Here is a 27721-nt window from a genome sequence, read left to right as displayed (position 1 = left end):
GAAATGATGTATTTTGGCATAATTCAGCGAGAGTAACTGGTGTAGAAGGCCAGTCATAAAGTCGGTGCCTCTTCTGATGTGAAACCCCCGAGAGGGTTCTCCTGTTGACCGGGCTCTCTACTTTCCCTGCTCTTTTTCACGGGCTGGGATGGGGGGATTTCCCACGGAAGAGCCCAGGGCGTGGCATCTGGGCCAGTGGACAGGAGGGGGACAAGGCCGAGGCCAGGAGCGATCGCCCACGCGCTGCCCATCACTCGGGCCCCTCGGAGGTGCCGGCCCCGCCCACCCCTGCCCCGGCCGCACCGCGCTCCCTCGGGTTAGCTCTCTTCCCTCCTCCTGCTCAGATCACCCAGCAGAAGAGCGGAAGTGCACACTGATCCCCGGTCCCCCGGGCAGCCGAGGCTGTGGTGCCCAGGCCTCTGCGGCGGGGGGGGGCGGCCAGTCCCCGCTCTCCCGTCAGCGGAGTCTCCCCGTGCTCCGCAGGCTCGGGTCCCCTCGGGAAACCAGGAACGCGGCCGTGCCCACCGTGGAGTGCGGCCCCCCGACGTAAGCTGGAGAGCAGCGCACGTGGGGACTCCCTGGGCAGGAGGATGGTCCTTGCCGGGCTCAGCGGGTGCTTGCGCTCTTGTCCCTGAGCGCCCCTGAAGACTACAGCCCGGGCGCGAAGTGCACACCGCTCTCCGCGGTGTGGGCCCCAGTCCCGGTTCTGCCCAAGCCCGTTTCTTCTTTGCCAGCCTGCTTTAGCCCGGGTGATGATGTCTGTCTCCACCCCCGCACCCCCCGCCTTCTGCTTCTCTCTTCTACTTTATTCTTCATGTGTCTTACACCCTTAGTCCCCCATGGCTCTTAGCAGACATTATCGGCTCCTGCCGCCCCACTTTCTGAACATACGGTCCACCGTCCTGGCAAGAAGGCACTCATTTCCTTAGGGTCATCCTGTAATTCTCCTCTTCCTTCACTCAGTCCGTAAGGGCATCTGGTGCTGGGTGGCTGCTCATGGGCACATTAAAGAAAGGTGTGTATAATCAGCTTAGGACACGTGCATAGCCATTAATCAGCTTAGGACATGTGCATAGCCATTTAAGTGGAAATCTACAGTAACATGTAGTTTTACGTCAGAAAGAAAATTCAGAAAAGAGTGGTGGAAGGGGAGTGGAGGAAAATAAAGCAGAATATTCTCGGAGCAGTGGCAGCTTTGTGGTCGGGACGGGGGCTTGAACTTTGGGGAAACTGCAGAGAGCACGTGAGATAGAGGCGGCTCGAAGCTAAGCCTCTTACTGCTGATGTGCTTGAGAAATGGGCAAGGACTTCGGCTCGACTAGGTCTTTAGTCTTGAGCTAAGCTGTCTGCTGCTTCTAGAACCAGTGGGAGTTTTGAAGAGATGATGTGCCAGAGGGAAACCCATGCCGGGGGTGGGGGTGGGGGGATTCCTCTGGGTTTATGGCACATGATGACGACGGCAGGGGAGAGTTAGCCGGGAGGAGGGCCAGGCTATGAGGGCTTGACCTAAGGTGGAGTCAGAAGGTCTGAGTGGAACACAGTCCCATGTGAGGTGGCAGTGTGACGTGGTACTGGCAAAAATTAACATTCACCTGAGAAACCAGGACTGGAACTGAAGTTTCAAGAGTCATTATTACTTAAGCACCGAAGCTGTAGAATTGCAAACATAAAAAGAATCCAGCAGACAGCACATACGGAGAGAAGGTGTGAGTCTCAGGTTACGCATAGCTTTCCTCATCATGAAATAAATCACAACAGCAGTGAAAGGACAGTATTGAGTATGGACGTGGTAACAAACCACATTCGTGATGCCACGCTCCTTCACAATCATTTGCTGGTCAGTAATGCCAGTAACAGACCTTTACAATTCTGATTCCCCTTGTCCTGTAGAGTACTGTCTTATTTGATGATGTACATGGACGTTACTCCTTTTTCCTGGTTTAAATATTCTGGCATTCAAAGACTGCCAGGTGCCTGAATTGTTAGTGACTAAATTATAACAGAGACATCCTAGACTAAGCCACGAGATACATGTCTTGTCTTCCTGCGATTCTAGCTATTACTTAACTGTGGGCGTAAAGGTTTTTCTCAAAAGAATGAGCTGCAGTTTGTTTTTAAATGTGTGGCAGTTCCCCTGTGGATTTTTTTTTTTTTTTTTAAAGAAGATCTCTTATTTATTTATTTATGGCCTAGTTGGGTCTTCGTTTCTGTGTGAGGGCTTTCTCCAGTTGCGGCAAGCGGGGGCCTCTCTTCATCGCGGTGCGCGGGCGTCTCACTATCGCGGCTTCTCTTGTTTCGGAGAACAGGCTCCAGACGCGCAGGCTCAGTACTTGTGGCTCACGGGCCCAGTTGCTCCGCGCCATGTGGGATCTTCCCAGACCAGGGCTCGAACCCGTGTCCCCTGCATTGGCAGGCAGATTCTCAACCACTGCGCCACCAGGGAAGCCACCCCTGTGGATTTTTAAATACTTGGGAGGAAAAGATCATGGATAAAAAGTCCTTACTGAAAGATCCCTCAGTTCAGTGGAGAGAAAATGAGTAGATAGATGGCCGTGATGGTTTAGTCATGGGCCTGGCCCTCAAAGGCGTCGGCAGCTGAGGAGAGTGGCTTCCAGCCGCTTGGACAGGCTCTGGGTGTCTGAGGAGCAGGTGCTGACTGCACAGGTGTGGACTCGGGGGGTGGGTGGCACCTGTGTGGGGTGAGGAGTGACCTGTCGTCCCAGTGAACACGGCCAGGTTCCAGGGGGCCGCCTGGCTTGCCCCGCATCCCACAGCTTCCCTGTAGCCGACCTGCCCAGGAGTGGACGCAGTGTGTGCACAGACAGTACAGGTACAGTGGAACCTTGAACAACACCTGTAATTTATAGTCGGCCCTCCGTGTCTGCACTTCCTCCTCACCTGCCGAGTCAACCCACCACGGACCGTGTAGCACTGTAGTGTTTACTGTTGAAACACATCCACCTGAACGTGGACCCGCGCAGTTCAAACCCCTCTTGTTCAGTGGTCAGCTGTATATTAGTCTATTTATTTTCAATCTTGGAAGATATACTCCTAGCATTATTTCGGGGATGCGGTGCACAACAGACAAAATATTTCAGCTGCAGCTTGCTTTTCAAGAAATAAAAAAAAATTGTATTTTTTAAGAATGGAAAGCAACTACTCATAATAGCCAAAAACTTGAAGCTACCCAGGTGTCCACTGATGGATGACTGAATAAATAATATGTCTTATATTCCTACAGCGGAATATTATTCAGCCTTAAGAAGGAAGGAAATTCTGACACAGGCTACAACACGGGTGAACCTTAAGGACATTGTGCTCAGGGGAAGAAGCCAGACAGAAGAGACACATACTGTGTGATTTCACTGACAGGAGTCAGCTGCAGTGGTCAGAGTCACAGAGACAGAAAATGGTGCGGAGGTTACCGGGGCGGAAGCAGTGTTCAGTGGGGACAGAGCTTCTGTCTGGGGAGGTGACAGAGTTCTCCAGATGGCTGGTGGTGACCACTGCACAACAAGGTGAAGCTCCTGAATGCCACTGGCTGTGCACTTAAAAATGCACAAGATGGTAAACTTGATGATATTTTACCACAATAAAAAAAATTTCGTTTCTGTTTTTAAATACCAGAAGCCGTTCACGGATTACGAAGTTGTATTTTGTTAAAAGTTCCTGGACAGGCGAGGTAGAAAATGGTGGTTAATTGCATGCCGTACAAAGGATTTTCCCGTAAATGTCACAGCTGTGCCTGTCTCCTCTCCCCCAAACCGAGTCACACAGCCACTAGGGGAAGGGCCTTGCTTCCGTGTCCCCCTGAGCACACACTCAGTGGGACCTTAGTCGCAGTGTCATGGCACGTTGAGTGGGGCTTCAGCTCCTCACCACAGAGCCCTCCTCTGAGAGATACCCGTGGAAAGGAGAGGACCCTCGGTAGGGGCTTGCTGCAGCCTCCCATTCGCTGGCGCCTGCGGCATCTCTGCGGCAGCCTAGACAGGAACACAGGGGAAGACTTTCTGTTTCCTTACCAGACCCTTCCCCAGAGCATAGACGATAACACCGAGAATTTTATATTTGAGGACTTCCCTGGTGGCACAGTGGTTAAGAAGCCGCCTGCTGATGCAGGAGACACGGGTTCGAGCCCTGGTCCAGGAAGATCCCACATGTCGCGAAGCAACTAAGCCCGTGCGTCACAACTACTGAGCCTGTGCTCTAGAGCCTGCGAGCCACAACTGCTGAGCCCACATGCTACAACTACTGAAGCCCGCACACCTAGAGCCCATGCTCCATCTGCAACAAGAGAAGCCACTGCAGTGAGAGGCCCACGCGCTGCAACAAAGAGTAGCCCCCCACTCGACACAAGTAGAGAAAGCCCACACGCAGCAGCAAAGACCCAACGCAGCCAAAATAAATAAATTAATTTAAAAAAAAAAAGAATTTTATATTTGAGATAATTCCCAGGAAACAACATGCACAAAAACTCTGGCCACAGTGTTGAAACTTCTGCAGAATGGCAGCAAGGAAAAAATAGTTGACAGTGGAAAATTATCTCATTTGACTGTTCTGGTCCCCACAATTTGGGCTGATCACTTTCATATTAGTTTGATAGCCACAGTAATGACACTGCTGTTTTCGTCTCTATTGGATGCATCAGGTGAAGGAAATCAATCCATTTTTGATGTGAATTGTTGAGAAGGCACCCACCTTTTTTTCCATCATCTCCTATTTGTGTAGGAATTGAAAACTGAACATGCTTCCTATATCTTTATATCATCTGCAGTTTTTATACTCGTCCCGTGAAGTAGGCAGGATTGGTCTTACTCACATTTTATAGGTGAGGATGCAGGTTTGGAGAAGTAAACTGAAGAGTGAGGAATCTGACCCCTGGACTTCTAGGCCATTCCTACGCTGCCCTGACTGAGAACATTGCGTACGGCACTGCCTATGATGACCGGCATCCCTGGTCTCCACCCACCAGAGCCAGGAGCCCCCCCCTCCCCTAGTTGTGACAACCAAACAATGTCTCTGGATGTGGCCAGATGCCCCGGGGGGTGGGGGTCTAAACTGTCTCTGCTGGGGAACCACTGCCCTAAATACAGTGGTAGACTGGGAAGGCATCGTGTCAGGTTCTTCTGAGTGTGTTATGGGGCGGATGGAAATTTCAGGCTCCTGGGCCTTGCTCGTCTTGGAAGGCGACCCTTCACTTGAGTTGTCATTGCCTTTGATGGGCCTGTTCTCCAAATCCTGCCCTGGGAAGGAGGGTGGAATGTCTGGTTGTCCCCACCATCCTCCCATACGTAGGTAAGAATCCTAATTAGAATCCACCCTGGAAAGGGCAACCCTCAGGGCGAGTCAGCAGGACCTTATCTCCCCTGTCTGCCCTGGAATGTGAACTCATGGCCTGTGATCATGCCTTTCCAAAGCACTCCTTAGGAATCCACAGCGACATTAAAATCCAGGCATTGCTAAAGGTCTTCTGTCAGGAGGGAGAGGTGTCAAGATCCCCCCTCTGAGAACCTGCTCCTGTAGCTCCCAGCACCCTCGCACCTCCTGGCTGTTGATCCCAGCAGAGTGACCTGGTCTCTGGGTCTGAGGTGGCAGCTGGAGGCTCCTCGGGCTTCTTCCTACTGATGCCGAGAGCAGCTGCTAGGCTTCTCTTCCCGTGTGTGTGTGTGTGTGTGTGTGTTTCCTTTTTCTTTCCTGAGCTCTGCCCTTGATTGCTAACAATTGCTGAAACGTTGTCAGCACACGTTCATGTTTATAGTCATGAATTATGTCGTCTTCTCAGAATCAAGGCCCCAGCTTCTAGTTTCCACCACCCAGTGCTGCTACCTTGGGTCCTTGGGGCCACAGTTTCTGTGGCTGCTGTAACAAATGACTGCAAACTTGGTGGCCTGGAACAACAGAGGTTTATGCTCTTACAGTTCTGGAGGCCACAAATCTGAGATCAGGGTGTGGGCAGGCTGCACTCCTTCCGGAGACTCCAGGGGGAAGATCCTTCCTACCTCTTCCAGCTTCCGGGGGCTCCAGGCGTCCCTGGGCTTGTGGCTGCCTCCCTCCCGTCTCTGCCTCCGTCTTCACGGGGCTTCTCCTCTGTGTCTGTGTGTCTCCTCTTGTGAGGACACCAGTTGCTATGACCTGAATGTTTGTCATCCCCCCTCACCCCCAAGTTCATAATATATGAAGCCCTAACCCACCCACCCCCACCGCCCCAGTGTGATTGTGTCAGGAGGTGACCCCTTTGAGAGGTGATTAGGTCATGAGGGTGGAGCCCCACGAATGGGATTAGTGCCCTTATGAAAGAGACCCCAGAGAGCTCCCTCACCCCTTGCACCATGCGGGGACACAAGGAGTAGACAGTTGTCTGTGAACCAGGAAGAGGGCCCCCTCAGCGGACACTGAATCTGCCAGAACCTTGATCTAAATTCCAGCCCACAGAACTGTGAGCAATCAATTTCTGTTGTTTATGAAGTATCCAGCCTGTGGTGTTTTATTATAACAGCAGGAACAGAGTTAAGACACCAGTCATTGGATTTAGGGCTCACCATAAATCCATGATGATCTCATTCTGGAGGTCCTTCATCACACCTGCAGAGACCCTTGTCCCAAATAAGTTCACGTTCAGAAGCACCAGAGCTTAGGACTCGGACATATCTTTAGGGGGCCACCGTTTGACCTACTGCCCTTGGTGGCATCAGCAGCCGCTCTGTGCTTCCTGAAACACGTGGTGTGTGCATTGCTGTGTGGTATCATCTCCCCCTGGGTCCTGTTCACTCCCCCCTGGGAGTGAACCCTCTCTGGGTTCAGGGTGAAGTGTTACAAATGATGCCTGAGCTAGTTAGAGGTTTGATGGATATACCCACTCAACGCATGAATTCCAAGGCACCACCTGAAAGAACTCATGTCCGCTGTCTTTTCTGCATTTTTCCTTTTTCAAATCCACTTTCGTGGCAGCCTCTGTGTCCTTTCTCACCAATCTTAGGTCTCTAGGATGAAGTCAGATGGAAACATTCTTCTATCAGGATCCCTGATGCTCCACATTTCTTATTTCTTCCCCTGTAGGTCAGTCCTGTGAGTGTGGCTTCTTTGTAGCAAGAGCTGTCTTTCTGCCCTGCCCTGAAACCTACTTAAGCACACCAAGGCTACAAGCTGTTGGGTGGATTTCATTTATGTACCTAATGAACCAGCTTCTCCACAGGACAGAACTCCTTTCACATTTTCAGTCTTTTACTTCTCAGAGTGACTGAATAAGAAAAAGTTGGTGTGCAGTATTTAAAGGATACAAAAGTGTTTCAGGTTTGTGTGTTTGTTTTTCAAACCCAAACAGAATAGGCCTAATTTTTTTAAAGATTATTTCCCTGATTTAAAACCAAAATTTTTTGTTCGCTTAAAAAAATGAATAGGGCTTCCCTGGTGGCGCAGTGGTTAAGAGTCCGCCTGCCAATGCAGGGGACACGGGTTCGTGCCCCGGTCCGGGAAGATCCCACATGCCACGGAGCGGCTAGGCCCGTGAGCCACAACTACTAAGCCTGCGCGTCTGGAGCCTGTGCTCTGCAACGGGAGAGGCCGCGACAGTGAGAGGCCCATGCACCGCGATGAAGAGTGGCCCCTGCTCGCCGCAACTAGAGAAAGACATCGCACAGAAACAAAGACCCAACACAGCCAAAAATAAAAATAAATAAATAAATAAATAAAGGAATAAATAAATAAATAAAGGATACAGAATTTCTGAAGGAGTCATGCAATAACGTATCAGGACGTTCGCGTGATTCATTACTGACTGCAACCTGAAGTTTGATGTAATGGTGGTGACCATGGCTAACATCTGTTGGGGCCTTACCTTCCTGTGTGTGCTTTTACATGCAGGACCCTTTACAGGCATTCCTTTACAACTCCACCACCAGGAACATTAATCATTGCTGTGTGACAGTGGACAAAACTGAGCCACAAAGAGGGGACGTAATTGCCACGGGCTGTGATCAGGTCCCTCTCTTGGGTTTCATGTTTGTATTGGTCTCAGGCGTTTTCAAGGAGCTCAGTATGTTGTGTCTGACTTAAAAACAGTTGTCCAGGGGCTTCCCTGGTGGCGCAGTGGTTGAGAATCTGCCTGCCAATGCAGGGGACACGGGTTCGAGCCCTGGTCTGGGAAGATCCCACATGCCGTGGAGCAACTGGGCCCGTGAGCCACAACTACTGAGCCTGCGCGTCTGGAGCCTGTGCTCTGCAACAAGAGAGGCCGCGATAGTGAGAGGCCCGTGCACCGCGATGAAGAGTGGCCCCCACTCGCCGCAACTAGAGAAAGCCGTTGCACAGAAACGAAGACCCAACACAGCCAAAAATAAATAAATAAATAAATAAATAAAATACAACAAATTAAAAAAAAAAACACAGTTGTCCGAAAACCATTTTTGATTCATTCCCCTATGGATAAAAATGTTGAGTACTCACTCCAATATAGGCTTATTTGTATGTACTTATTTATGTATAGTACTGTGCTGTTACATTAGGTACATTACAAAATATTCACAGAACTAGAAATGTTAGAAGGATAAGCTGAAATGAGATAAACTATATTTAAATTTTTAAAATCAGTAGCACCAAAGAACTTTCCCAGCAAAGTTTTCTTTTTCCATTAGGGTTTAGAGAAAGCATCTGTTTAAATATGCTCCATTATTTTTTAATATGTTGGTTTACTATTGTGTAATACAATTTGAATATTTTGTTTTAAATTCAAATCATGTTGATACTCAACTTTAATCACCGTATCCAGACAGAGGTGATTATTGGATGTCTGTTTGTTTATAAGCATTCTTTCATCCATCTTAATTCATCCGTTAAGTAAAGGTTTTTTTTACTGAAATTTAACTGATAAATGTAATTCTCCATGCTACTAATCAGTGCTTGTTGCAAACAATCTTGAATGCTGTGGTTTTTTCATGTTTTCACATAATAGATTCACACCCCATAGAAACCCTTCACGTAGAATGCTTTCACACTGGTTGGAAATTCCTTTCAGTGTGAAATTAAGCATATGTGTTCAGAAGTCATACAGGTCTGTAGTTTTCTTGTGTGACTTTTGTCCAGCTTTGGTATCAGGAAAGTGCTGGCCTCATAAAATGAGTTGGGGAAGCAAGTGTTCCCTCCAATTTCTTGTGGTTTCTTTATTTCTTCTTTCTTTCTGAGATGCTTGGTAAATTCACCAGTGAGGCCATCCAGTCCTAGATCTGGGAAGGTTCTTGACTACAGATTCAATTTCTTTAATAGAGCTAGGGCTAGTTAGGTTATTAGTGTCTTCTTGAGTGAGATTTCTATCTTTCAAAGAACTTGTCCATTTTATCTAAGTTAGCAGATTTATTGACATGAAGTTGCTTGTCATATTTTGTGTATCCTTTTTAATTATTTTAAGGACCTGTAGTGCTGTCCCTCTTTCACTGCGATAAACTTGGATTTTTTTTTTTTCCCTTAATCAGTCTAGCTAAGAGCCCACCAATTAAATTGATCTTTTTAAAGGACTAGGTTTTGGTTTAATCAGTTTTATATGTTCTCTTTTCTGTTTTCTGTTTTGAGTTTATTTTTCTTTTCCCTTTACTTTCTTAAGATAAAATCTTAGATTGTAGATCTTCTTTTCTTTCTTCCAGTTTTGATTTTTCAAATAGCATTCCTATTTTAATTCTCCTATGGTCAGGGAAATTACTTTGTATGATTTCAGTTACTTAAAAATTTTTGAGACTTGTTCTTTGGCTCATAGTGTATTCTATCTTGTTGAATATTTTATATGCACTTGAAAATAATATGTATTCTGCTATTGTTGGGTAAAGTGTTATATAAATGTCCATTTGGTTAAGTTGCTTGATAGTGTTTTTGAAGTCTGCAGTACCATACTTATTTTCTCTCTACTTGTTCCGTCAATTACTGAGAGAGGAATTCAAAACATCTGTCTGTTTTTCTCCTTTCTGTGCTTTGAGTTTTTGCTTTACCTATTTTGAAGGTCTGTTATTTGGTGCATACACATTTAGAATTGCTATATCTTCTTGATGAATTGACCTATTTGTCATTACAAAACATCCCTAGTTATCCCTGATAATCGTCATTTGTTGTTCTAAAGCCCACTTGTCTTTTATTAGTACAGCTACACTGACTCTTGATCGGTAGTGACATAATACATAGTTTTCAATCCTTTTTTTTTGTTAAAATTTTTTTAATGTGGACCATTTTTAAAGTCTTTATTGAATTTGTACAATATTGCTTCTGTTTTATGTTTTGGTTTGTTGACCACGAGGCATGTGGGATCTTAGCTCCCCAACCAGGGATCCAGCCCGAACCCCCTGCACTGGAAGGTGAAATCTTAACCACTGGACCGCCAGGGAAGTCCCTCAGTCCTTTTAGTTTTAACCTATCTGAGTATTTATCTTTAAAGTAAGTTTCTTGCAGACAGTGTGTATTTGGGTCTCACTTTTATTTTTGTTTGTTTTTCCATTCTGACAGCCCCTAACTTGGGCATAATTATATTTATCAAGCTGTTATGTGAGGTCATTATCTGCTAATATCTGTCATCTCTTCCATATCTGTGTTCATTTCTATTGATTGCCTTTTTCTCCTGGTTATGGGTTTTATTTCCTCCTTTGCAAGCATGGTAATTTTGATTGGATGTCAGACACTGACTTTTACATCCATCCGAGTGCTAGATTTTGCTGATATAATTGTCTTGGCGTGGAGTTGAGGTCCACGTTTTCCTCTGAGCACCTCATAGGACTGTTTCTCTGAAGGATCACAGTATCTGTTGCCTTTCTGAATGGGTTCAGGTATTGAAAAACGTGTCAATCTTTTCTGTAGCAATTGAGAAAGTAGGGACGTCGCCTTACGTACTTACAGAAACAGCCATGATTATCTGATTATTTAAAATACTATTTTAGATAAACCTTTGTGTGGATTTAGACATTACTGTTGTAATCGGCGTGTGTTGAAGGTGGAAAGTACTGTCATTTTTGTCGCATTTCTGATAACTGGCGGTCTCTTAATTGCCTCCAAGGATGATACGTTAACCTACGTGTTTCCCGGACTTAACCGCCACAGTTGATAGGAACGTGAAGCGTGTCTTTCACATGGTGTGTTGTTGTTATTGTCGTTCAGCTGCGTTAAGCAGAGCCTGTTTCACTGTCTGACCCCTTGGTGGGTGGTCCCGCAGCTTTGCTTCAGCTGCGACCTTTCCCTTCAGCCTCTGATGGGGGCCGGTTCCGGATCCAGCAGTGGGAGGAATGCTGAATTGCTTTCTGTACGATACAGAGTTTCCTCAGAAAACACCAGAAGTGTAGTCCTTGTGTATCCGTTGCTTCAAAAGAAAACAGAGCAAAGCCCTGTGTACTCAGTGCAGAGGCCCTTCCTGGGTTCGCTCTGATAGGACTGGCGAACAGAGCAGCGTCATCGCGGTACCACCGCCTCTGTTACTTCGGGCGGTGCTATCGCTGAGCCCTGAATTGCCCTCTGATGTTTGTGTTGAGCGGGGATGTCCCAGGGCTGGCGACCCCTGTCAGGACAGTGTGTGAGATCAGACGGTGCCTGAGAAGAGGCAGCAGAGTCAGGGCGACAGAGCTGGCACAGCGTCCCTGGAGGCCTGCGGCCGGTACCTGCTCCCCATCGTCACTGACGCCTCCCCCCCTCCCCGCAGGTGTGGAGAAGCTGATCCGCCACCTGCGGAAGCACGGTGTGCCCTGTGCCGTGGCCACCAGCTCAGGGACCGCATCCTTCCAGATGAAGACCAGCAGGCACGAGGACTTCTTCAGCTTGTTCCATCACGTCGTCCTCGGCGATGACCCCGAAGTGAGGAGCGGGAAGCCAGAGCCAGACATCTTCCTGGCTTGCGCCCGGAGGTTCTCTCCCGCTCCTCCCGCGGAGAAGGTAAGCGGCGGCGGGCGTGGAGGTGGCGCCGTGCGCAGGCGCAGGGTCTCCGTGTCCACGTGGGGTCGCCGGCTGGGAGGTGCGTGGGGAGATCCCTTCATTTTGTGGGGGAGTGCAGCCACGCCAAGTCCCCTGGCCAGGGAGTCCCGGCCGGCATCGTCTGGGGTGCCCGAATGTAAGAAAGCCTAGGCTTCGCAGAGCACTGCCTGACGGGCACTTTGCAGGGAAGGGGGGTCTTCAGTGATGCAGGCGACAGCACCCTTATTGGTAACGAGCAGCCTTGGACACACACGTTCCCTGCAATTCAGCAATTCAGACGAAAGCCAGCAACGCTCAGCACCCCTCTCCCCAGATGCTTCTCGGTGTCTCCCCTGCCAGGGGGCCGCAGGCGGAGCTCCGTCCTGCCTCTGCGGCTGCTTCATTGCGCCGGGTCCGCGTGGAGCTGGGGAGGTGGCGTCTGAGCCTCGGAGGAGTGCTGAGGGTGCGCGACGGGGCTTGTTCGGTTCTGCTGAGTCTCCGCGCCGCGCATGGGGGCTGCCGAGACGGAGGAGGGTGAAGAAGCCTCCGCCAGCTGCAGAGGCAGATTCCAGAACACCTGGGGCTTCTCGAGAGCGGTTGCTGCTGGTGACCCACGTGTGTCCACAGCAGGCGGGGCGTCCCTCGGGGTGACGGTGCTCCCGCCTGGTCCCTGGATCTGAGGGCGCGGTGCTTCGTGGGGCATGGGTGCAGGGAAGAGCCTTTCCGTGAGAGATCTTCTCACCGTTTGCCTCTCGCTAACCAGTGAGCCGGCGATGGGACGGCAGCCTTTGCCACACAAACCACAAGCGCAGGGAAGGTTACTCAAAGACCTGCCTCCCGATGCAGCTGACGGTGGCGAACGTTGTTGACTGATGTGTTTTTTGGGACCCGGGGCCTAACTTACTACACTGAACCTGTAAGGGCCGTACAAATATGTAACCCCTCGGGCTTTCTCTGATTCTCAGACGCCTGCTGGGCGTTCCGCGATTCAGTGCACTTCTGACGCTAAGGACCTGGAGTCAGCGCCGACCCCCGGGTTGAGGGCTCAGCCCCAGAGACTGCCCCCCTGCAGACGCCAGCTTCCGATGAGGTACCCAGGCCCCTCACGCTTCTCCCCAGCCGGCCACAGATGTGGGTTCCCACACAGCCCCCTTCCCGGTTGTTATGATTCACTAGAATGACTCAGCGAACTTCGGAAGACACGACTTGCATTTACTGGTCTAGTTTAGGAGTACAGCTCAGGAGCAGCCCGGTGGAAGAGCTGCTTAGTACAAGGTCTGGGTGCCGGGGTGCTGGCGCTTCCATGCCGTCTCTGGGCACACCGCCCTCCCAGCACCCCCGTGTGTTCAGAAGCTCCAAGGACCTTAGGGCTTTTTGCGGAGGCTCCGTGACCTGGCACCGCTGGTTAAACCATGGGCCTTTGTTGATTGCATCGCCGGGCCTGCAGGTTGGGGTGGGGTGCAAGCTGCAGCGCTCTAATCCTGCCTTGGTCTTTCTGTCCACCAGCCCCCATCCCGAAGGCGTCTGGGGCCCAGGACTGTCACTCACTAGCATAAACTGACACGTGCTTGAAAGGGGATTATTACGAATAACGAAAAATGTTCTGATTGCCCAGGAAATGCCAAGGGTTTTAGGAGCTCTCTGCTGGAAACCAGGGGCAAAGGCCAACTATATATATTTTTTATTACATAACAGCCAGAAGAATCATTGCATGTCATTGAGGGACGGCGGCAGTGCGTTCCTCGCAATACACGTACACAGGCAGATTCAACTAAGCAGTTGCATGACCAGGGTGGAGCCTGAGATGGCCCAGCCACTAAGCCACAGAGTCAAAGATGAGGCCTCAGGGCTGGTGGGACGGGTCCCGGCTGCAGTGTGGTTCCGCTTCTTACATCAGAACATCTCTGTGTCCACGTGTTTGCCATCCTACGACAGATGCCATACAAATGCGTTCTCCTTCCCTAAGACCTTCTTAAAGAATTTCCCATCCCTTCAGGTGATGAAGCCCTCCTCCTAGAAGGGCCATCTTCTTTGTGTGGTGCAGGTTGCCACTGATCTGTTCCCAGGTAGAGTGAGGTGCCACTGAGCAGGCTGGTTGCAGAGCAGCTCAGAGTAGGAGCACCTGCTTGTAGCCCGTCTTCTCTGCTGACAAGACGAGATGCCGACCCGTCAAGTCCTCCTCCGTTTGGCTGAGGCAGTTCACGGGGGACGGTGCTGCCTTTCTTTCTACTGCAGGCAGTCCTTGCTTTGCCAGGCACCCTATTCATGGAAACATGGCGTTTCCAGGTTTTCACGTGTGTGTGCGAACCAAGTTGATGGGGAGACCACACGCTGGCTTTGCATGAGGCCAGTTGCAGTGCCGCTGTGGGAGGGGAGGGCACGGCTGTGCAGCTCTGGCCTGTACGGGCGGGACTTGCCCTTGGTGAGGCGCCGAGGCACCGAGGCAGAGCTCGGACATCCCTGTTGCCCCCGGTGACAGTGTTGTAGGCACGTCAAGGGAAAATGAGCAAGTGCGTATCTGAGGAGTAATCTCGCTCCTAAAAGTGCTCTCCACCAGTTACCCCTGTTAGTCACCCACATTTATTTATGCAGGTGTTTGTCTTGCAGAAATGAAACCTTTTTGTCCCGTTTCCTAGGCAGATACAGTTAAGGTGTTTGGGTTTTCCTCAGATGTGCGTATTGTAGTAGGAAAGGACAGTGTTGATCGGCTCCTGGTTGTGGAGGCCCACCGCCCGTTTTGTACTTGCATTTGTCTTCCAAATTCAGGAAGCAGTTGCAGAGAGGCTCATGGAAGCATGACACAGCTCTTAGGTCGCATCCTGCTGCTTCCTCTTTGACGCAGTGCAGGTGCCAGCACATAGTGGTGGCGAGCCTCGGAGTTGAAGGGCATTTCATGCAGTTGTCAAGTCCCTAGAGAGAGTCACGGTTGCCATTGGGAATTTATGATGCCGTGCGTGTCACCAAATTAATCTGGTACAGTAGTACTAATAGGACGGTAGTAAAGCACAAGTATCATAAAAGGGGGAATTTATGTTGTCACGTTAGTCACCGTTTTACTAAGAGAAAATGCCTAACAGAGCTGGCATTCAGCAAGTGTTCATTGCAAATGTCCTAAGTTATTTATGTATCATTCTTTTGTGCTTAAGATATGCAAAAATGCTGTGCCATCTTCAAAAGTCACTTTAACCCATCTTCGTGCTCAGGCGCACTCACTGAGTGCTTGCTGTATGCCAAGGGGGAAGCTGGCATGCGGGAGTCCCCACTGAATCCCAGGGGCCCCGCAGGGCAGAGGTTATCATTGCCCCAGCTTTCACAGCACCTGAGCTTCTGGAGGCTCACGGACAGGAGCGAGGGTGCCCAGAGTCCCGGGCAGGTTGAGGGACCAAGCCGCAAGCCGGAAGTCACCCCAGCGCCCCTGGGTGTGTGAGCTCTGCCACTTGAGTGCCTCGCCACAGAAATGCACGTCTTTGTTGCAAAATAAAAATGCCATCATTTACACAGGATTTCTTGTGTTGATATTTACTACATTACAAGTAAAACCTGAAATCAGTTTTTAAAAGCATGGCAATCACTACTTTGCATACATATTTTTTTCTTGTTAATGTTCAGAGCTGAATTTCAGGTTTTTTTTTAATGAACAATTATTTCTTTTTTTAAAGAATCATAGTTATTTTATTTATTTGTTTATTTATTTATTTTGGCTGCCCCGGGTCTTAGTTGTGGCACATGGATCTTTAAGGTGCGGCATGCGGGCTCTTAGTTGTGGCACGTGGACTTCTTAGTTGCAGCATGTGAACTCTTAGTTGCAGCAAGCATGCAGGATCTAGTTCCCCCGACCAGGGATTGAACCCGGGCCCCCCTGCATAGGGAACGTGGAGTCTTAACTCACTGGACCACCAGGGAAGTCCCCAGAGTTTTCTTTTGAATTACTTTTTTGTTTTGTTTGAAGAAGGTCTCGCACATTAAGCCTTTATATACCTAGAGAGTTAATAAATGGCAAATGTATTTTAACTTGAGTTCTGATTAACTGTACAGTGTCTTCATCATATAGCACTCGGACCATTTCTTCAATTACAGAAGTCATCACCTGAGTTGACTTTTCAATATATGAAATGGCAGTTAATATATTTTATGTAATCTCTTGACAAAGAAACGCGTTAATTTAAAAATCATTCTCTATACCTCTTTTTATTGTGTATTGTCTGTGTGGCCAAAGTCTGCAGACAGGTGTAGGCTGTCAGGTGTTGCTGCTGGAAGAGCTGCTTCACCTCCCAGAATAATGGGAATCAAGTGGGTGCGTTGCTTCTGGCAGGTTGAAAGTTAACAGGACTTCCCTGGTGGCGCAGTGGCTAAGAATCCACCTGCCAGTGCAGGGGACGTGGGTTCGAGCCCTGGTCCGGGAAGATCTCTACATGCCGCGGAGCAATGAAGCCCGTGCGCCACAACTACTGAGCCCGCGAGCCACAGCTACTGAGCCCGCGCATCTAGAACCCATGCTCCACAACAAGCCACTGCAGTGAAAAGCCCACACACAACAACGAAGAGTAGCCCCCGCTCGCTGCAACTAGAGAAAACCGGCACGCAGCAACGAAGACCCAAAGCAGCCAAATAAATAAATAAATAAATTAATTAATTAATTAAAAAAAAAAAAAGAAAGTTAAGACTTGGCGGCCAGGTGAGATGAGCTGGGCTTCTGTCTTTGGGGGATTGCATGCTCTTTAGTCAGTGTCTCACTTCTGAACACCCCGTTAGGGGCATAGTGGTGCTGGAGCTTCTCCTGGTGGTGTGGAGAGTCACCGGGCCATAGTCAGCCACCTTCGGGGCCTCAGGGAGCCTGCATCCCTGGCCACTGCTGCCCAGGCCTCATGACCGTCTTCTCCTGTCACCCAGAACCACTGAGGAAAATACGGGGGCCTCTGGTCACTGGTCTTGGTATTATTTCATGTCTCTTGCAATCTGATGTACCAGGCCCTCCCTTATTTCATTAAAAAAAAAAAAAGATCTCAACTATTCCTTTCATAACTCCTCCCATTACACATCTTTTCTTTCATCCAACCTGCCTTTGCTTGGTATCCCTAGTGACTTTCTGTGGACTAGGTTGGTTGCTTTCCCAAATTCCATTGTCGAGGGGGGAAAAACTGTTTTCTGTACCCTCTTAGGTTCAGTGTTTGGGGGCCTGTAAATTAAACAGACAGAAGACATTAGCAAGAGAAAATACAGATTTCTATTTGTGTAATAATGAGGCAGTTCCCAGAAAAATATGATTCAAGGAGGCAGTGAGAACCTGGGGCTTATATACCATCTTAATAGGGGTTGGGGAGAGACAGAGGGGCGCTTCTGGTAGAAGAGACGACTTTTAGGAAACACGAATGGGCTCTTAGGAGAACAGATGCGAGACATGGTAGTTGTATGAGGATGTCTGTTTACACGATTTCTTATCCAGGCTCTGACCTGTGCACGCTTCTCTCCAGCCATAAAAGTCAACCTTCCCCGGTTGTGAAACTCCTGGGGAGGAGATTTATGGCAGTTGAATTCTTTCGGGAGCCTTTGCTTTTAGGAAGATAGGGAGGATTTAGAAAAAGCCTCTCCCTGCAGCTGTTGATTCTCACATGTCTTCAGCTCAGAATAATCCTTGGGCTCCCATGGCATGTTCTGGGCCCCCTGCAGCACCGAGCGGTCCCTGGTTTTTTTCCCCAACTCCCCATCATCACTTTCTTGCTTCTTCCTGTGAATATTCAGCTTCTGGCTGGCCAGCGGCAAGGCCTCTGCTTGCTGAGCTGACCAGCCTCTGCATTTCTGAATGACCTCAAGTCCTGCCCTCATCCCAAGCAGTTTCATCTCCCACGGGACCTCAGGGAGTCCTGCTTTCCAGGAGCCCTTGGTCTGGCTCCCACTTGAGCCAGCTGGTCCCATGCCAGCCCCAGGGACCCCCCCACCCACCCACCCCGGACCGCACCAGGCGCTGCGATCCCTGTGTTGGATCATGTGTTTTCTCGGTTCTTTGTGTGTTTGCACGTGTGGTTGTGCAGTCTTCACGTATCGGCAGTTTCAAAGAACGATGGTTCTCATTAAGCCCTCGTAACAGCATGTACATATAACCCATCTATTTTAAGCCACCATCACAGAATGAAAAATTTGACAGGGCTCCAGACACTGAGAAGGATGAGTTGTATCTTGGATTTGTGAAAAATTAAATAGTCGTGCCCGCAAATAACCTTAGTAGACACACAGAGTTCTGCTAGGCTAGGGGAGCAATGACACTTAACTGCCAGGGCTAAGAACCTCTTTCTACATTCCCAGCTTTGCCTTTGGAATGTTTGTAAACCACGTGTGCGTTCGTGTAGTTGGCTCTGATTCTGTGTCACTCTGCCTGGCTCCTCACAGCACCCGGCCGCTTTCTCCCTCGCTGGTTACTCCAGGGCTCCGTCCTAGCTTCCTCTTCCGTGTTACTAGCCTGTCATCAGCGGGGAAGGGGGGGGTTGCTGTATTGGGGTAAAAAAAAGTCTGTCTGCAAAGGCTTCTTAGGCAGCGACAATGACCAAGATACCTCAGAAACACTGGATTACTCGTATGCTAGCTTAAACAAATACTGAGTTAATAGTCCCCAGTAATTTCCACGGACGGCATCTGACAAATTCAAGGGTGGTCTTCTGTTTTTTTAGAGGGCGTCCACAGGGGCTACGTCCCCGTCACTGTGTTTGTTTAAACTAGGGTGACTAAGTCCTCGCCATCGGCCAGACCCTGTGCAGTGCTAGTTCTGAATCTCCGTGTTCCAGGAACCCACCTAATCCCAGGCCAGTGGGGATGACTGGTCCCCCCTTGTTTAAGTCCAGACTTGGCAGCAGCTTGTCCTAAATGCTGGCAAGAGGATCCAGATCTCTTTGAGGGATGCTGGGGGTCTTGGACCAGTTCTTCAACGTTCTCCTAACTCGATAAGAGTCTTGGGCGTAAACTGGATGAAAATGGAATCCCTCACTGTTTTCTAAAGCACAGGTGAATGCACGAGGAACTGGGGTGTGAGTTCTGCACAAATAAAGAAGACTGGCCATTGGGTTGGGAGCTTCTTGCCAGCGTCCTTTCTCTGGACCATCAGCAAATTAGAGCATGGTTTGTTTTATCAGCTGAAGGCCTCTTAGCACAGCCAGAGGGTGTGCTGGTTGTATATTGTATCATTCTCTCCACAGTTAGCTAGGTGAATTTTGTGAATTTTAAATGTGAATTTTGGTGCTTACCCTTGGACTAGTTGCCCGTGTTCCTTTCCACCTCTGCCGTAACAAATGACCACAAGCTTAGGGACTTAGAACAACGCAGATTTTTGTCTCACTGTTCCATAGGTTGGAATTCCGGGCCTGGCATAGCTGGGTCCTCCGCTCCAAGTCTCACAGGCGTGAAACCAAGATGTTGGCTGGCTGGGCTCCTCCCAGGAGGCGCTAGGGAAGGACCACACCCAGGCACATCAGGTGGCTGGTGGAACCCAGCTCCTTGTAGGGTAGGACTGGAGTTCCCGTCTCCTAGCTGGGTGTCCTGGGCTTCGCCCTCAGCCCCTCGAGGTCTCGCTCTGGTCCTGACAGTGGATCTGCCATCACAGAGCCAGCACTGGTGCGTCCGACTCTGCTCACACTTCACATCACTCCTTCTGCAGCGTCTCTCCCCCTCCAGCCAGAGAAGGTGCTCTGCTTTTAGGGGCACACCTGGCTAGAGGAGCCCCCCACCTTTCGGCCAGGACACCCTCCCTGTCTCCAGCTCCATAACCTGAAGCCCATCTGCGAAGTCCCCTTTACCATGTCAGGAACCCCATTCATAGGTTCTGGGGCTTCAGGGGTGGGCATCTTTGGGGACCAGTCTGCCCACTGCAGTACCTAATCTCAGTTCCAGTTTTCCCACTTATAAGATGGGGATAAGAATATTAGAAATGTTAGAAATGACACTTGCTGCAGGAATAAAGCTTCTCCCAGGCCCTCTGCCACTGACTTTCTCCCTCTATGTTGTTCTCTGCTGCCTCTGCATCATTCTGTAGGGGTTCACATTCCTGATTCTTCCAGAGTCTCTGCACAGCGCCTGGCTGCTGACCCACTGCCCCTTGTGTCCAGGTCCCGAGGTGCTCTTGGTCCCCAGGAGGCTGACCCAGTGCCCCTTGTGTCCAGGTCCCGAGGTGCTCTTGGTCCCCAGGAGGCTGACCCAGTGCCCCTTGTGTCCAGGTCCCGAGGTGCTCTTGGTCACCTGGAGGCTGACCCAGTGCCCCTGTGTCCAGGTCCCGAGGTGCTCTTGGTCCCTAGGAGGCTGACGGCCACACTCACAGGCAGGCCTGGGTCCAGGCCGGAGCACGACTCACCCAGTTGTGATGACGTATCAGTCCCTGTGAGTCGGAGCTCTTCGCTGCCCCTGTTCTATTAGACAGTAAAATTGAGTCAGGGGCTGAAATGATTGAAATCTATAAGAAGGTAAATGCATGGGATCTGAAGCATTCTCACTCCACTAACATATTCTCAGGGTAGAGGAAGAAAGCTAATACAATGCTATATATATAGATCCTTTACTTGACTGTTCTGCCCGCAAACACTACTATTGTTGCTATCGTCTGTTTTGAAGGTAGTACTTGTGCTGCTTCTTTTACCAGCAGCTAAAAGCGCCTACGGCACATGGTCCCCGGGGCACGTGTTGGGGGCCCTGGAGGACCACAAGGAGCCCCCGGTCCTGGGTAGTTTTTGTGGCTCTCACCCCACCGTGCTGAGTGTCCACTGGCCAGTCTCCGACAAGCAGAAACCCAGGATGTGGTTCTGTGGCCACACAGGGATCCACACGATGCAGAGGGCTCGGGTCAGCTTGGAGCCTTGGCTAGTAGATGCCCCCCGCCCCCCACCATTTGTAACCCCCAAGAAGAGCCTTGCAGACTCAGGGCTTGCTGTTTATACTCCTTGAGAATGTTTCTTGGCCCACGTGGACCCAGGATGCCTTCCTGACTGCTCTGCGCCCACCTTCAGGGTCCTCATGCGTCTCCACAGTGTCCCCTGCCTCTGCCCAGCAGTGCCCCCAACCCCTCCGGGGTGACCTGACCGCGCGACCCCTTGGGCACCCTTTGCCCAGAGCTCCTTATGTCTTCACGCATTTCCGTTCCTAGTGAAATAAAAGCGTAACCCGAGTGCCAGAGCCGGTCAACGTTTAAAGTGAGCATTTGCATCATCTGATTTTATTCATTATAAACGTTTTAAGTTAAAGTCATTATGTACAGGGAGGATTCAGACCATCCCAAGAAAACAAGGCCAAGGACTTTATTTGCACTAATGTGAATTTTGCCATGGTCAGGTGTATCTTCTTGAAACTTTTCCCAAATGTATTCCTCAGAGCACTAGTTTTGGGGGACGTTCATTGGTTTTCTCTGAAAACAGACTTCTACGTTTGCGAAACTTCTCCATCAAACTTGAAACAATGGGTTTATCCAGGGCAGTCCTTCTGGAAACTTTTTTTATGCTGATTTTTGTATGTCACAAATCTCCAGTCCCTCATTCAATGTGAGGAATCTCCTTTTTGCAGTAGATCTCTCTGGACTGTTGCATCAAAGAACATTCTGGAAACCTCGTACCTAATGACGTCCTAGTAGACAGTTTATCTTTATTTATTTTATTTATTCTTTTATTAATTTTCATTGCAGTGTAGTTGCTTTACAATGTTGTGTTAGTTTCTGCTGTACAGCAAAGTGACTCAGCTATACGTATACATATAGCCCCTCTTTTTTGGATTTCCTTCCCATTTAGGTCACTACAGAGCATTGAGTAGAGTTCCCTGTGCTATACAGCAGGTTCTCATTAGTTACCTATTTTATACATAGTATCAGTGGTGTATATATGTCAATCCCAATCTCCCAATTCCTCCCCACCCCTTTCCCCCTTGGTATCCATACATTTGTTCTCTACAGTCTGTGTCTCTATTGCTGCTTTGCAAATAAGATCATCTGTACCATTTTTCCAGATTCCACATATATGCATTAATATACGATATTTGTTTTTCTCTTTCTGACTTACTTCACTCTGTATGACAGTCTCTAGGTCCATCCAAAACTCTGCAAATGACCCAATTTCGTTCTTTTTTATGGCTGAGTAATATTCATTATATGTACCACATCTTTTTTATGCATTCCTCTGTTGATGGATGTTTAGAAATGAACATTAGTACGACTGTTGAGAGATGAAGAAAAAGATCATAAGCGTCCCCTGGAATTAAGCACATCTTCACTTCCAGAAGCGCTGACTTAGCTACGGTTGTGTGTAAGAGGAAGCTTTCATCTGGTTGGTGGGCACTCAGTGGGTTCCCAGAATTCAGGCGTCTTTGTGAGTACCAGAGAGTAAATCCTGGAGGGCCTTGCCTTCATAGGCCTGTCATCATCTGTAAACAGGTGGCTGGGCCATAAGTAACAGCTGTTCGCATCCAGAGGACTGAAGAGAGGCCTCCTGCATCGGCGGCAGTGACATGTCAACCCTCAGAACCGCGGCCTTTCCGTCAGCTCGCTTGGGAACGAAGAGTTTAACCCCCTCCAGGTCCAGTAATTATGTAGGCTTTCCCTGCGTGTGTATCGCTTCCCAAAATAACTGTCAGCCTCTCCTGTACACGACGTTTGCAGGCAGAGTGGAAAAATCACTTCCACAGGTCTTCAAAGGCGCCCTCTGTCCTGTGATAATTCTGTTTGTGGCTTAAGCCTCTTCCGTAGCTATGCCCAAAGGCAGACAAAATGTGCTGTGCTTCTGCTCTTCTAGGCATTTGTGGAGTTAGGTCATCCAGGAAACATTTCTTTCCTTTCCCCAAACTGCAAGCAGTTGTGATCTAAGAAACCTCAAAGCAGTTCTTCCTCTGAGAGAGTGCTAACTAGAGGTTACACACAGCTCGCTGTTAGACGTATTGTAATGGCGTGCTTGGGTGGCCACAGCGCACCGTCACAGGCTGGGGGCTGAAACAGGCACACGTATCCTCGCGGCTCTTCCTCTGAGAGAGTGCTAACTGGGGATTACACCCAGCTCGCTGTTAGACGTATTGTAATAGTGTGCTTGGGTGGCCAGAACGCACCGTCACAGGCTGGGGGCTGAAACAGCAGGCACGCGTATCCTCGCGGCTCTTCCTCTGAGAGAGTGCTAACTGGAGGTTACACACAGCTCGCTGTTAGACGTATTGTAATAGTGTGCTTGGGTGGCCACAGCGCACCGTCACAGGCTGGGGGCTGAAACAGCAGGCACGCGTATCCTCGCGGTTCTGGGGGCCAGACGTCCAATACGAGGGTTCTGGCAGGTTCCGCCTCAGGTGAGGGCTTTCTTCCTGCTACTTTGTCCTCTCGTGGCCTTTCCTCTGAGCGCAAGGGGAGGGCCAGACAGAGCAGCTTCCCCTTCCTCTTGGAAGGACCCTAACCCTCTCTGATTAGGGCCCCCTTGGGACTCATTTCACCTGAAAACCATTCGAGGGACCCTGTATCCAAATACATTGGGTGTTAGGGTTTACTATTTGAATCTTGCGGAAAACAGTTCGCCCCATAGTATGTATTTTGACATGATAGCCACGCAGGGGGATAATCTTCAAGGCTGGTGTCATAGTTTAGCTCTCAGCGCGTGAAACTAATAGGGGCCTTGAGTCAAACCTGTGTTTCATGAGTATCGTGCAGAAGGCCAAGGAAAACACTGATTTTGCCCATTTACTTGAATATGTCGAGGAGGTAGGAAGGTGAAGGAAAGGATTCTGATGACCATTTAGAAACAAATCACACTTGTTGTATGAATCTTTATAGTACTCAGGGCCTTTGAGAGCCTTGCTGGGCTTTTCAGTGGTTCCTGACAAATTGGTGAACATGGGATCTGTATTATTAAAAGAGAAAATGAGAAAAAGGTTTCTGAGCTATCTTGAAGTCCTTTGCTCAGCACTTAATTTACACGCACATACTTTAAGATGGACACTGAGAGGGCCTCACGGTGTAGTTGTCATGAATAAAATGACAGAGAATTCCTTAGGAAGCTTCCCGCCCATGCCCGCCAAGTTGTTAAATACTGCATTTTTCAAAGGCTTTCCTCAAAAGGAAAAGGAATCACTTTAGTGGTGTGATTCATTCATGTATCTAGCCTGTAACTCTAGAGGATTTTGTTATGACTATGTTTATCTCAGTACTGGCTTTATTCTTTTATTTTCAGACTAAAGTTAATTCAGTAAGACAGTAGCTCTGCAGTGTGCAAGGGATACTGACCTCAGCATCAGACACTTATGTAGAAGACCACAGCACAGGTAGAATCTACTTTACCTATAGATAGGTGGATGAGTGGGTGGGTGTATAGGTAGGTAGATAGATAGGGATGGATGGGTGGGTGGATGCTTGGATGGATGGATGGTGGGTGGGTGGATGGATGGTGGGTAGATGGATGGATGGATGGTGGGTGGATGGATGGTGGGTGGATGGATGGTGGATAGATGGATGGTGAATGGATTGAATGGTGGGTGGATGGATGGATAGATGGATGAATGGGTGAATGGATGGATGGTGGATGGATGGATGGGTGGTTGGATGGATGGTGGGTGGATGGATGGTGGATAGATGGATGAATGGGTGGATGGTGGATGGATGGTGGATGGTGAATGGATTGAATGGTGGGTGGATGGATGGATAGATGGTGCACGAGTGGATGGATGGATAAAAAGATGAAGAATATGAACAAAAGTAGTAATTAACAGCAAAACACATGCAAACTTCAGTCATTTTTACAACAGTACTTAAAGGTTTATTATTTAAGTAAACATGGAATGAAGTGTATACATATTTGATATCACAGTATTGTGGTACTTGTTTATGGGTAATTCACCGACAAAGAACAAGGAGACCAATAAAACTTAAACCTTAGATATGAGCACTGTTAATAAAAAGTTAATCAAAAAAATTTAAGACCTCCTCAAAGTTTTCATGTCTCATAGTGTAAAAATTGAACTTGATATTATAAAATTAATGTATAGAATCAAATCTACTGCAAAAAATGATATAATGGAAGTTTCAACTTAAAAGTAGTGGTTTAGTTGAAAACTGTTTTAGTGATTAGATTTGGATTATCCATGGCTTTATATATAATGAAAAATCATGGCTGCTGCTTTAAGAGGTACTTAAATTTGCATACACATAATGCCAGGCCCCTGAGAGTCTTCAAAGTAAACCAGAGTGACTTCATGTCAAAGTTTGCGTGTTACTGAGCAAAAGGAAAAGCTTTATTCCCTAGAGACGATGTAATCACATGGAAAAAGTTCACTAGTTCCAGAAAAGTGTACAGCTTAAAATGTACACTTGTACTTGTTTGAAATGTAGAATTAGTTATCAAGTGTCATCTCAGGTGGGTCTGGACCTGAAGGGAATAGGTGCATGGGATTGAAGGTGAGTCCCTGTTGGCCTGAGCTGATGAGGAAAAGCACGGTGCGGTGCGGGCCATAACTCCGAACGTGTGGGAACCCAGTGTATAAACCATCCCTGGGAAGTAAGGGGAGGGGCCCAGGCCGTCTGATGACATACCTAGCAGACGGATCCGACATTGCTTCTGGGGCTGCACCTCACCTGGCCCCGCTGCTGCCTCACCTGGTTCCCCTTCTGCCCCCCACTGCCGCTGAAGCTCCATCCCTCCTGGGCCGTCTGCACATCTCAGAGACATGCGAGGCTGCCTCGGGCCCCTCCTGGTCTCCCCTTTTCCCTCCTCCTGGTTGCAGCTCCACACCCAGCCCGCCTCCGCTCACACCCAGCCCGCCTCCGCTCATGCCCAGCCCCCCTCCGCTCACACCCAGCCCCCCTCTTCTCACACCCAGCCCCCCTCCGCTCACACTCAGCCCCCCTCTTCTCACACCCAGCCCCCCTCCGCTCACACCCAGCCCCCCTCCGCTCACACTCAGCCCCCCTCTTCTCACACCCAGCCCCCCTCCGCTCACACCCAGCCCCCTTCTCACACCCAGCCCCCCTCCGCTCACACTCAGCCCCCCTCTTCTCACACCCAGCCCCCCTCCGCTCACACCCAGCCCCCCTCCTCTCACATCCAGCCCCTCTCCTCTCACACCCAGCCCCCCTCCGCTCACACCCAGCCCCCCTCCTCTCACACCCAGCCCCCCTCCGCTCACGCCCAGCCCCCCTCCTCCACACCCAGCCCCCTTCCTGTCACAGTCCCCCTCCGCTCACACCCAGCCCCCCTCCTCTCACGCCCAGCCCCCCTCCACTCACGCCCAGGCCCCCTCCGCTCACACTCAGTCCCCTTCCTCTCACACCCAGCCCCCCTCCGCTCACACCCAGCCCCCCTCCGCTCACACCCATCCCCCCTCCTCTCACACCCAGCTCCTCTCCTCTCACACCCAGCCCCCCTCCTCTCACAGCCAGCCCCCCCCACGCCCGGCCCCCCTCCTCTCACGCCCGGCCCCCCTCCGCTCACGCCCGGCCCCCCTCCGCTCACGCTCGGTCCCCCTCCGCTCACGCCCGGCCCCCCTCCGCTCACGCCCAGCCCCCCTCCTGTCACAGCCCAGCCCCCCTCCGCTCACGCCCAGCTCCCCTCCTCTCACGCCCAGCCCCCCTCCGCTCACGCCCAGCCCCCCTCCTGTCACAGCCCAGCCCCCCTCTGCTCACACCCAGCCCCTCTCCTCTCACGCCCAGCTCCCCTCCGCTCACACGCATCCCCCCTCCACTCACACCCAGGCCCCCTCCGCTCACACTCAGTCCCCCTCCTCTCACACCCAGCCCCCCTCCACTCACCCACGACATAGGCAGGCCCCTCATGTCTCTGCCAGACCCTCGCACAGTGGACTCAAACCCAGGCTGTCACAAAGCAAGCTCTCCTTCCCTCCACCAGAACGGCAGTCCCAGTGCCCTCCGCATCAGAAAGGTCGGACTCTCCTTTGCGTCAACGTCCAGGGCACTGTCCAGCAAACTCCCTGTTGCCTCTGAAGGATTCCCCTAATCCCATCCACCTCCCTCCGTTGTCTCCGCCACCGTCAGACAAAGATTCTGTTCTGTGCAATTCCATAGTTATCACATGAGCCATCTTAGTTATGTATTCTCACGTTGAAAGGACCTCCTAGCCACCCCGCCCCCAGCCCGTGGCTCAGACGAGCAGCGTGGGCGAAGATCGTGGACGTGGGCCGCCTTACAGGGCGCTCCTGAGTCTGAGCACCTTCAGAGAAGTGGGTTCGGCGCCTCCGTGAGCGAAGCCCCTGAAATACTTCACTTCACCTACCCGGTGGTTGGAAATGTCATTCTTTCTAAATTAAACCCCTCAAGCTACAGTTTAATTAAGCTCATCTGCTCTCCTGGAGATGGAATTCAGATATATTTTAGCCTTCAGCTTGGTAAAGTGAAAAAGAACATTGGATTCTGGAGACCCAGGCACAGTTCCCAAATTCTGTCACCTGCCTGCCGGTGTGACCTTCAGCTCACCTCTGAGCTTCCCAGGCTCAGATCCCTCACCCGTGACAGTGACAGGAGAGGGCTGGGCTGGCCGCTGCCCTGGAGGGTGACACTCTGCGGCCCCTGTGTTGCTTTGAGTCCCGCCCAGGGCGCTTCCGCCACCTGCGCGGATTCGGCAGGCGCTCCTTACGTACCCACTCCCTGCCTGGCACCATGAGAGGGTGCCTTTCCCGCAGCCCTGCCTGGTCACAGCCAAGCACAAGCTGTGAGGAGAGTACTCCTGACCGGCAGCCTCCTTGAAGTACTGGAAGTGTGTCCTGGGGTACGTGCTATGTGTGCTGTGCTCCAAAACTCGCTCCACTGGTGAAACGATCGCATCCACACCCGCCCACAGGATCTTGGGCCGAGGGACGAGGTGCAGGTGTGGGAGGG

The 27721-nt window shown here is 50.2% G+C and overlaps 1 protein-coding gene across 2 annotated transcripts in view; it reads left to right on the top strand.

Annotated features, from left to right (window-relative positions):
- LOC309652462 (pseudouridine-5'-phosphatase-like) overlaps positions 1 to 27721 on the top strand; it is a 134330-nt gene that overhangs the window by 40039 nt on the left and 66570 nt on the right. For both annotated transcript variants that reach the window (XM_082446307.1, XM_082446306.1), the window contains exon 3: positions 11660 to 11889. In XM_082446307.1, coding sequence (XP_082302433.1) covers positions 11660 to 11889 — 230 coding nt within the window. The remainder of the gene's footprint in view (positions 1 to 11659; positions 11890 to 27721) is intronic.

The sequence above is a fragment of the Balaenoptera physalus genome (genome assembly GCF_965194825.1).
Source record: "Balaenoptera physalus genome assembly, chromosome: X".
Classification (NCBI taxonomy): Eukaryota; Metazoa; Chordata; class Mammalia; order Artiodactyla; family Balaenopteridae; genus Balaenoptera; species Balaenoptera physalus.
The sequence above is the reverse complement of the archived record's forward strand: the minus strand, read 5'-3'. Positions and strand labels throughout refer to the sequence as shown.